Raw genomic sequence first — 9,682 nt, forward strand, 5'->3', positions numbered from 1 at the left:
AGGCCACCAAAATGCACCCAGATGCCACAGGGACGGCTGACAAGATCCCTGTCGGAAGCCCACAGCACTGTGATCTGCCAGGGTCCTGGAGGACCATCATCAGGAGGCTCGGCAGGGAAGAAAATTCCACCTCTTCCACAGAAGCTGGAAACCCGAGGTGGCCCAGGGCAGACCAGGTCATGCTCTCTGGCCTCCAAGTTCAGTAGGTCAGCCCCAGATCCTGCAGGGCACCACCAGTTGTTCTTTGAGTACCTCCTGCATCAAGCAGTGGTCTGATCCGTGGACGTAGCTCAGAGCGAGGGTCCACGGGGGTGGGTTGTGCTCCACCCACCACTGCAGAACCTCCCTCTGCATTCTGCACCCTGAATGGTATACACAGTGTCCACAGGCTCCAGTTCAGGTTGGGGGGAGCTGGAGCCCAGCAGAAGATGGGAGGGAGGGAGGAGGGGAGGGCATGCTCTCCCCAGCCCTTCTCTGCAGGGTTAGTGCTGGGGGGCACCTCCAGCTCGGGGTGGGAGCACAGGTGTCTCAACTCCTCCCCACCCCCGCGCTCAGTGGCACACACACCCAGGAGAGGGGTGCCCATGTGGTCCTGCCACAGCACCCACACTCAGAACAGCTGCTTTACCATCCCCGGGAATTAGCCTGTTGAGAGTGACTTCTCTGTCTTGCTGGGCCCCTGACTGACTGAGGGGTGACAGAAGATGCCCGACCGGGACACCTGTGGTGGGGGAGCTGCAGCAGGTCTTCTGAGAGAGGGTGGGAGTCTGTGAGGCCCCTGGGAGGGACAAGAAACGCCACAGCATGGGGGACAGGAAGGTGGTGCCACTTCAGGACAAGGGGTCCCAGGAAGGAGAGGGTTTCCGGCAGCCTTCTGGGGTGACACGGTCAGCAGCAGTGAGACTGCAGGGGTTCACTCAGCCTCTAGGTCTTGGTTTCTTCAACCACAGAACAGGCCTGACAGCTCCCCTGGAGGCCTTGACACTCATCAGAAGAGGAGACAGTCGGCCTGGTGCCTGCGCCCGGGGTAGCTGGGAAAGCCCAGGCTCTGAGGCCCCTGCTTGGAAGCCCACGTCCTTCCAGGCGGCGGGTCACGAGCCTCCCCTTCGCCGACCCGGCTGGCCTGTCTCTGTGTTATGGAACAACAAACAGCCTTTCGGGGGCTCAGTGGGCCCTGGGGGCCACCCCCTGACTGGTGCTCCTCCAGCAGAAAGGAGCCGGGCCTCGGGACCTGGCCGTGGTGCTGAAAACACCTCTCCCTGCCAAGCTTCTCCTCTGCTGGGGCGACCGCCCACCCGCCTCCCAACTGCCCGTCCTGGCCACCCCCTGCCTCAGCACTGGGTCTTCCCTGCTGCTCTCCAGATGCCCACAGGTTCATTCCTATCCCCCAGCACCTCCCTGACCCGACTGCCCAGGGCAGCCAAGGGCCTGCTTCTCCCAGAAACCTCCAAAGCAAGCAGCAAAGGGCTGGCTCCTAGCCATCAGAGTATGTGCCACTGACCAGTACCTAGACCTTTGTATTCACCAGAGAAACCCCGCCCCAAGGTGGGGGTAAAGCAACCGGAGGCTCCATTTCCATGGACGTGAACCCCCCAGCCGCCGCAGCAGCCCAGCAGCCGTGTGTGGGAAATGCCCACTGAGGCTTTGTCCACCCACTTGTTTCCTTCCTGTTGCCTTGTCACAAGTTCTGAGCCTTCAGAGGCTTGGGTGAGCTGGCCAATTGGCTCTTTCTGCTTTCCAGAAAGCAGGAATGCTCCTGGGCTCCCACATTTTAGGGAACCAGGGCCCCTGCTCTGCCTCGGGGCTCCCAGGGCTTCCCAGGTGCCAGGGCCATCTTCCTGGGAGCCTCTCCCTCCTCTAACCAGGACGAAGCCCCTTGGCATGGCCAGGATGAGGCCCCACAACTGGCCTTCAGAATACTGGGCGACTCTACTTTCTCCATGGACCATCAAGCTGTCTGGACCGTCTGAGCTCACAAGGCTTCTTCATGGCCCTTCTGAGATCCCCAGCCTCTGCCTTCACTACTCAACCCCAGGTATGTCTTCTGGCACATGCTGAAATGCAGCCCCCCTCTGCCCGCCACCGCCAAAAAAGACAAGTGCCTGTGAGACCCCTGTAAGTTGGGGGAGAGGAAATCCCGGGGCAAAATACCTCTAAAAACCTAAACCAGTTGAAGGGAGAAATCAAGTTTAAAATACGTTTATTGCTCACAAACTGCAGTCCTTGGCCGTCGCTTTTCTGCCCATGCAGAAGCAAAACCAGCCCTCCCCTCACCTGTCAGGTACATAGAAGACTTCCCTTGCCCGCGTAATTACCCATTGATATGGAGACGAACTACCTCTCTCCACCCCTGAGGAACGTCTGTTAATACGGAAATGCACTAAAGCCAGGCAAGATGTTCTGGAGACCCTGGTGACGTCCAAGGCCAGGTCCTAAAGGTGATTCAGCCCGACTGTCACTCTCTCCAAGGGTTCACCCGCCGCCACGTGGAGAGGACGCCCAGGCACCGCTGTGGAAGGGCCACGTGGCGATGGCCCAGGCCACCAGCCAATGCACGCCTTCTAGAGGGGAGCACCCCTACCCTGCCGCCTTCCGATAATCCAACTGTACCCTGAGGAATGATCTGGAACCACAGCCAGCCGGCTAAACCTTTCCCCGATTCTGACCCACGGGACTGAGGGACGGAGATGCACTGTTTCAAGCCACACCATCCGGGATGACCTCTCGCACAGCAGTAGCTACGGCAGCTCCCTGTGGGCTGTGTGGCCCCAAGCGAGCGGGCCACCCTCACTGGCTCTGCTTTTCTCATCTGCACACTGGGGTCCGAGGCAGGTGAGGGGGGCAGGCGGCTGTAGGCTGCTGATGGCTTTCTGACTCGCCCGTGACCACGGATGGACAGTAACCGCAGCTCCGTCAGCAGCCTCTGCCCGAGATCTAGCATCCTGTGCCGCGCTGAATGCAGACAGCAGACCTGAGCTCTGTGCGGCACAGGATCACGGGCCTGCCCTGGCCGACCAGCGGGTGCAGATGGCGTTGAACACAGCTCACATTTCAAACCGCGGGAATTGTCCCACCCGCCTGGGCCTGTGGGCTCGTGGGCTGGGTGGGGAGAGCAGCAGGCCCCCTGGCTAGCATGGCATCGCCAGAGCAGCTGCTGGTGTTCCATTTGTGTTTTTGGTTTTTGTCCTCCCACATGTTCATTCTGTGCATTTAAACAAGGTATTCCGAGAAGTGGCCCCCCACTTCTCCAAGCCTCTGATGGGCCTAGGGCACAAGATAAGGACAGCTACCCAGCGAGGGGCAGCCCCCACAACATGGTGCCTCCCCTTGCCCCCCACATCTGCCAGCACAGGAGGCCAGGATGGAGCTCTCAGGTTCCTCCCCTGGGCACACTGCCTCCATGGATTTCATCTTGAACCCCTCACCGAGGGTCCCATGTCCCCTGCTAGCCTCATGGCATCCTCAGATCCTTCCAGTCTGTTCCCTCAATTCAGGGTCTCCCTCACTCTGGGGCTGGAGCCAGTGCTGAGCCCATTTTACAGAGTGGGGCACTGAGGCTCAGGCGGCCTGGGCACACAGGTGGGAGTGGCAGCTTGGTTTCTCAGCCTCTGGGGCAGGGATGGGGGCACGGAAGGGTACCCTGCCCTGAGGAGGACAGCAGGGATGGCCTGAGACCCGGTCCCACCACAGCATGGGATGCAGGAGCCTCCCACGTTCCCCCTCCACCCCCCACACTCATGGCCACCAGGATCTGCAGGGCCTCCATGTAGCCAGGCTCCAGGACACAGCTGATGCCCAGTGCCAGGACCTGGCCACCCAGGGACCCCAGGCTTGCCACTGACTCCTTGCGAAGACAGCCAGGGCCATGCTCATGCCACCAGGAATGGTGCCTGCAGAGGTTGAAGGTCAGGAGCTCACTGTCCTGGAGGCGAGGGGGTGGGACCAGGTTAGCGCCAGAGACACCAGCATCCCTCAGCTACTGCAGCCCAGAGTGGGCGCCCTGCGAAGGGCAAGGGGTGCTCTGCCCTCCTGCCAGCCCTGCCCCAGGTGTGGCCCGCGAAGCAGAGGCCAGCCTGCCCCATTGCCCACCCACACCTGCACCTAGAGTCAGACCTCCCCAATCCTGGCTCGTACAACCTCTGAGCTTCAGTCAAGGATGAAAAAAAATGCTACGCCCAAAGCAGTGCCCGAAACAGCTGCTCAGGCAGGACTTGTTTGCCGCCTGCTCCCAGCAAACGTGGCTTGGCTGTGTCCCCACTCCCTCGAGGGACCGGTGGGCTTTATCCACACTTGAAGGAGCAGAGAGGCTTGGGGGACGAGACGGGAGGGTGGCAGCCCCTCTGCCGGCCCCTTGCTGGTGCTCACAGCCACGCCTCTCCGGGAGGGCCCTTTGTTCCCAGCCCCCAGCCCTGACTCGCTGGGCACTGCCCAGGCTCCAAGGCCCCCTCCTCTAGGAAGGCTGCACTGGGGTACCTCCTTCCAGTTGGGGGCCCCCCTCCCATCCATCAAATCACGGGTCTTTCCCCAAACCTTTAGGATCACTGCTGTGGGCCAGGACTATTCTGGGTGTCATGGGCAGAGCTGGGAACAGACCGTGCCTCTGCCTCGTGGAGGACGATGGCAGTGAACCAGTCAATGTATCCAGTGCACATGTGGCCCAGCCACGACCCCCTCTGTGTCCAGTGCGCACATGGCCTAGCCACTAACCCCGCTTCACTCACCTTGGAGAGACCCCCCCACTGCCAGGTAGAAGCAGGTAATGGAGATGTTCCAGGTGATCCAGATGGCGGCCCACACAGTACACTAAGAAGTACACTAAGAAGGGGTGGGGCGGGAAGGGGAACCAGGTCTTTGCTGGGGAGCAACCTGCTTTCATATGGCAGCCTTGGAGGAGACTTGAAAGAGACCCCTGGGGGACTCTGCTCCCTGAGTCTGGCGCCCAGGACAATCTATTTGGAGGACAGCTTCCCTGAACTCACCCCAGGCAGGACTCAGCCAGGGAAACTTCCTGCTTCCCTGTGCATCCCCAGGAGGGCACCAGGGATATGGGCTGCCAGAAACAGCCAGTCCAGGGGCATGGTCCCAGCTCGGTGTCCTGGCCCAGAGATGCCAGTGGCCCGTCCGAGGTGGATGCATGATGAGCAACAGCTGTGTGGCCTGAACTCGAGTGCCCCCCAAAACCACCCCAGGGAGCTGTCTTCCAGGGAGTGGAGGCCTGCAGGCGGCACCTTGTGGAGTCTTCCCGGGACACAGCCACGCCCACCTGTGCACTGTTGCCCGGACTGCATCTGCGCCATGGCAGAGGTCAGCTCCGTCCAAGACCGTGACCCACAGGGCCTAACACACCTGCCATCAGGCCCCCTGTGGAACAAGTTTGCTGCAAACGCCCACTCTAGACCAACTATTCCAATCTGCTCTGAGTGGAAATGCCACTCTGATGCCAGAGCAAAACTTCTGAACATCGTTTCAGCTGCTCAGAGGTAAGACAGCGTGTGGAGGGGCCCAGGCTGGAGCATGCTGGGGTCACTCCCACCCTGGACCCTGGGCAGGCTCTGGCCTCAGTTTCCCAGAAGCAATCCCTGAAGCCAATCTTCCCAGGTCAGAATTCTAGATGTTCTGGCCCGCCACCCACAGGGGGTCAGAGTGCAGTGGACTCACCACTGCGATGTAGCAGGGCTGGTAGCGGATGGTCCCACAGAGCCCCAGATGACCACTGCAACATGGATGAAGGTGGCCAGGATGGGTGCCCAGTGGTAGCCCAGGAAGTCAAACGCTTGCCATGCCAGGGCAGTGACCTCGGAGCAGGGCAGGTGCGTGAGGGGTGGCAGACCCCCTGAGGAAGGCCCCAGGCCCACCTCCTGTGCCCCAGTCACCACCTTCCATGTCCACTGAGGTTTGGCACTTCCAACAGACCTCTCCAGGCCAGTCGGCAGGACCCCAGAACTTCCCTGTCAGGGGGCTCCTTCTGCTTGTAGGTGGTCTGTGAGCAAGCCCACCCCCATGCTCAGTGTCCTCATCAGGAGGAGGGAACCCTGGGCTGTAGGGCCAAATGCAGACAGGCTGGAAGAGGAGGCTGAGTCCTGTGCTCTGGGGTCCCTCAGTGAGGGCGGATGCTGAGGTTCCTCGGGCCAGGGGACAACATCCTCCTGCTGCTGGGCTCTCTCCTGGCTTTGGGGGCAGCAATGTCCGCTTCAAGGACATTCTCTCCCCTGCGACTCGCTGGACGCCAGCCCTGCAGGCTCAGCTAGCAGAGGGGCCAACAGGAGGGAATCGAGGACGTCCAAGAAACTCAGTGTCTCATACACAGGGAAGCTGATGGGCCCTGAGCTCCATCACGGCTCCAGAGGCTGTCCTGCCCTCTATCATCGTGTCTGTGGGCCAGGCCTGCCACGTGTGCTGGTGTGGACCACACACCAGGAGAAATTCAGCCACATCCGAGTCCCAGACACCGTCCCTTCCATGCCTAAGACAAAGGAGGTGCGTCCAGCAGGGGCTGTAAGGGACCGGCCACCCCCAGGCCCACTGTGCACCCAACTCTGTTGGTACTGGGAGAGCCAGCCCCAAATGCAGAGAGAGCTCCGGCGTGGGCTGGGGCTGTTGCTGAGCCCTGGGGCTGGGGAGGCCACCCCGAGCCCGGATGGGCTGCAACCACAGGCTGAAGGGGCCGAAGGACAGCCTCCGTCCCCCATGCAGCCCTCAGCACTGTGCCTGGGCAGAGGCCTGCAGGGGGCCCTTTGTGGATTTCCTCCTGGTCGCTGGACCTGCTGGTCACAGATGCCTGGACCCCAGCCAGAGTGCTCCATCTGTCTCCTCCCTGGGCTCCCCAGTACTGCTCCTGGCCTGTGTCCTGGGGCCCTCGTGGGACCCCCAGCCCCTGGGAGCAGATGCTGTGGGCACACCCTGGGCACAGCCCCAGGGGTGGCAGCTATTTCCAGGAGAACATTCCAAGCAGGTCCTGCAGGGGGCTGGGTCCACCCTAGTTGGCAGCAGGCACCAGACAGCTTCCAGTGGGACACACAGCTTCGAGCCACCCACCTTGCAGGCCTGCCAGGGCTGACCCAGGAGAGTCCCCTGGAAGCAGGGTGACCCAGGCCAGCAGTGACGGGCCTGCCCTCTCCTGAAAGGTGGGCGGTCTCCAGGGTAACCACGGCCAGCTAAGCCCCCTCACCGCCCCCTGGCTCCTGCTGCCTGGCAGGCCGTGGAGTCCTGTGTCTCGTGCTCGCTAGACCTTAGCCCTCCCACTGCTCAGCAATGAGCTTTTACCAGCACCCTCTTGAGCGTTCAACAGAACCCGTGTGTGTGTGTGTGGGAACACACATGCACACGCAGCCCTCACGCCATCTGTTCTAGACCTGAGTGAAATGACACTCTGAGCCCTAGGCTGCACCTAGATGCCCAGAAAACCCTAACCAGTGGGTAAGCACACCTGCCTTGCCTGAGCCCCAGGGCGCCAGGCACAGCCAGGACCAAGGCATTGAGGATGCCCCCAGGTCCTCCTCCACTCCCACCCCAGGCTGCCAGCCAGGGCAGTCCAGCGAGGCCCAGTCCCTGCCCAGACTGGATGCACCATCCTGCTAGCAGCTCTGCTCCAGCAAAGACCATGCAGCCTGGGCAGCATGGCCAGAACCGGTGGAGGATGTGTGTGGGCATTGTTTTTGTCTCTAAACCAATGCACAGGAAGGCTCAGTGCTCCAGGGCACTGCAGCCACATTCACGAGGCAGAGGAAGATGATGATTCAGCTCCAGGAACCCCAGCCCCAGGCCCTTCGCCGAGCCCTTCCCCACTCTTTTCAACGCAGTGGGACACAGCCTGGGAAAACGGCAGCTTGGAGCAGGCACAGGTCAAGCTATTCTTCGGGGAGAAAGCTCCCAGGAAAGATGCTCAGGCCATTGTCCCGTAGCTTGGTAACAAGAAAACTCTCACGCTTGTCAAAAAGAGAAAAGAAAAGCCACAGGACTCCCCCCATGGCTCCCCACACACACTGACCACAGAGGCGGGAGGTATCAGATCTCTTCCTCCCTGTGACCCCTCCACCAGCAGAGGACAGATGGGGGCAGAGGCAGGGTGGGGGTGGCCAGGACAAAGGGTTTTCACAGCTCTCTTTTGCATTTCAGCTGTGGCTGGGCCAGCCACATGGGGACACAGCTCTGTCCCTTGGGCTCACCTGGCTGAAGTGAAGTCTGAGAGAAGACCCAGGTCCAAGGAAACACTGCTGCACGCAAGCCAGAATAACCCGTCCCCTGGAGCTGCATCCTAGTTTCCAGGGCGCGTCTGTGCACCTCCCACTATCCGCAGCAGAGGGTAAGCAGGAAGCACCTCTCTACCTGATCCCTCCTACCCTGGAGGCCGTATCCCTCGCCCAGTACATCTGTTTCTCCCGCCCCAAACCCGAGCCTAAGCTTCACCCTGAGTGCATCCCAAACTCAGCACGTGGGAGCTAAAGGCACTGTACCCCCAAAGCAGCTCCACTCCCCGACGTCCCGACAGGCCAGCCAGCAGCCAGTCCCCAGACTGCAAGCGTCCTATCCCCCAGGGCTCCTGGCCGAGCTCCACCCCGTGTGAGCTGCCTCCTTCCCCCGTCCTCTTCCTGACCCGCCTCCAGCAGCCTCCTAAGAGAGTCCTGCCCTAAGGGAGCCTCCCGCCCAAAGAGAGTGAGCGACCCCACGGCTCTAGACCCTGCAATAGCTCCGTATCACCACTGGGCCAGCCCTTGAGCCTCAAGCCTCTTGCAGGGCCTGGGGCCACCTCCAGCCTTATCTGTCCAGCAGAGCCCTGCAGACCGCCCACCTCCCCCCATGCTCCCCATCACCTCTGCCCATCACGCTTCCACAGCACACTGAGCCAGCCCCCCAGGGCAGCTCCTTCCTTTCTCAGGGGGATGTACTGGCCTGTGTGGCTGGACGGGCAAGCCCTGCCCAGGCAAAGGATGGGCACCAACCCCTGCACACCCATGGGTGCGGGAGAACTTTCTCCAAAAGACTGCTTTGAAGCAGCCCCTTCTCCCCTTCCGGGTCCTGGGCTTCAGCACAGGGAAGCACCTGCCCTGCTCGGGGGAGAAGCATACCCGTGGCCAGAGACCCAGGGGCCCATCAGCAGCTCCCCTGAGCCCCTCTGCACCACCTGCACTGGCCCTCCCCCAGGGCAGCGACCAAGGGCGACCGGAAGAGCTGGCATCTCCGAACTGCAAGAACAGAAGGCAAACATCCAAGGGATGCCCAAGCCCTCTGACGAAGCTCTGCATCCAGGGGCCCCAGGGAGTCCCTGGCACAGACATCAGTGCCGCCCTGAGCTCCCCCCCCCCCCACCCCCTTCTGCCCTCCCATCTCTCCAGGCCCGGCAGGCTTGGAAGGTGCGGGGCCGGCAGGGCCGTTTCACACATTCTAACACACTCACACTCGCCCCTCGTGCGCACACTCGGGGCCACACGCTCCTTCTGACGCGTGGACACCGCGCACGCACCTTCCCTCCCCGACCATGTCGAGCGCCCGCCGGCCGCCCTCCCCCCCGCGCCGACCGACACCCCAGGGTCCTAGGCGCCAGCGAAACAGGGTCCCGGCGCCCCGCCAGAAGGCTTTTGTTCTGCGCCGGCCCCTGCCAGCCGCGCGCCGGCCCCTGTCACCGCCGCTCGATGCCCCGCGGCCGCCCCCCGCGCGCATACAGGGGGTCGTGCACCGGGCTCCG

General features: G+C 62.0%; 1 protein-coding gene across 1 annotated transcript; it reads right to left on the reverse strand.

Moving 5' to 3' along the window:
* Positions 1 to 3,489: 3,489 nt before the first annotated feature.
* NKAIN4 (sodium/potassium transporting ATPase interacting 4) lies at positions 3,490 to 9,477 on the reverse strand. The gene is made up of 6 exons (XM_057503294.1): positions 9,395 to 9,477; positions 9,066 to 9,182; positions 5,633 to 5,713; positions 5,229 to 5,288; positions 4,722 to 4,803; positions 3,490 to 3,922 (listed from the first exon to the last, which is right to left on the reverse strand). The coding sequence occupies exons 1-6, from the start codon at positions 9,475 to 9,477 to the stop codon at positions 3,602 to 3,604; spliced, it is 744 nt and encodes a 247-aa protein (XP_057359277.1). The 3' UTR covers positions 3,490 to 3,601.
* Positions 9,478 to 9,682: the final 205 nt, after the last annotated feature.

The sequence above is a fragment of the Manis pentadactyla genome, chromosome 5, assembly GCF_030020395.1.
Source record: "Manis pentadactyla isolate mManPen7 chromosome 5, mManPen7.hap1, whole genome shotgun sequence".
Taxonomy (NCBI): domain Eukaryota; kingdom Metazoa; phylum Chordata; class Mammalia; order Pholidota; family Manidae; genus Manis; species Manis pentadactyla.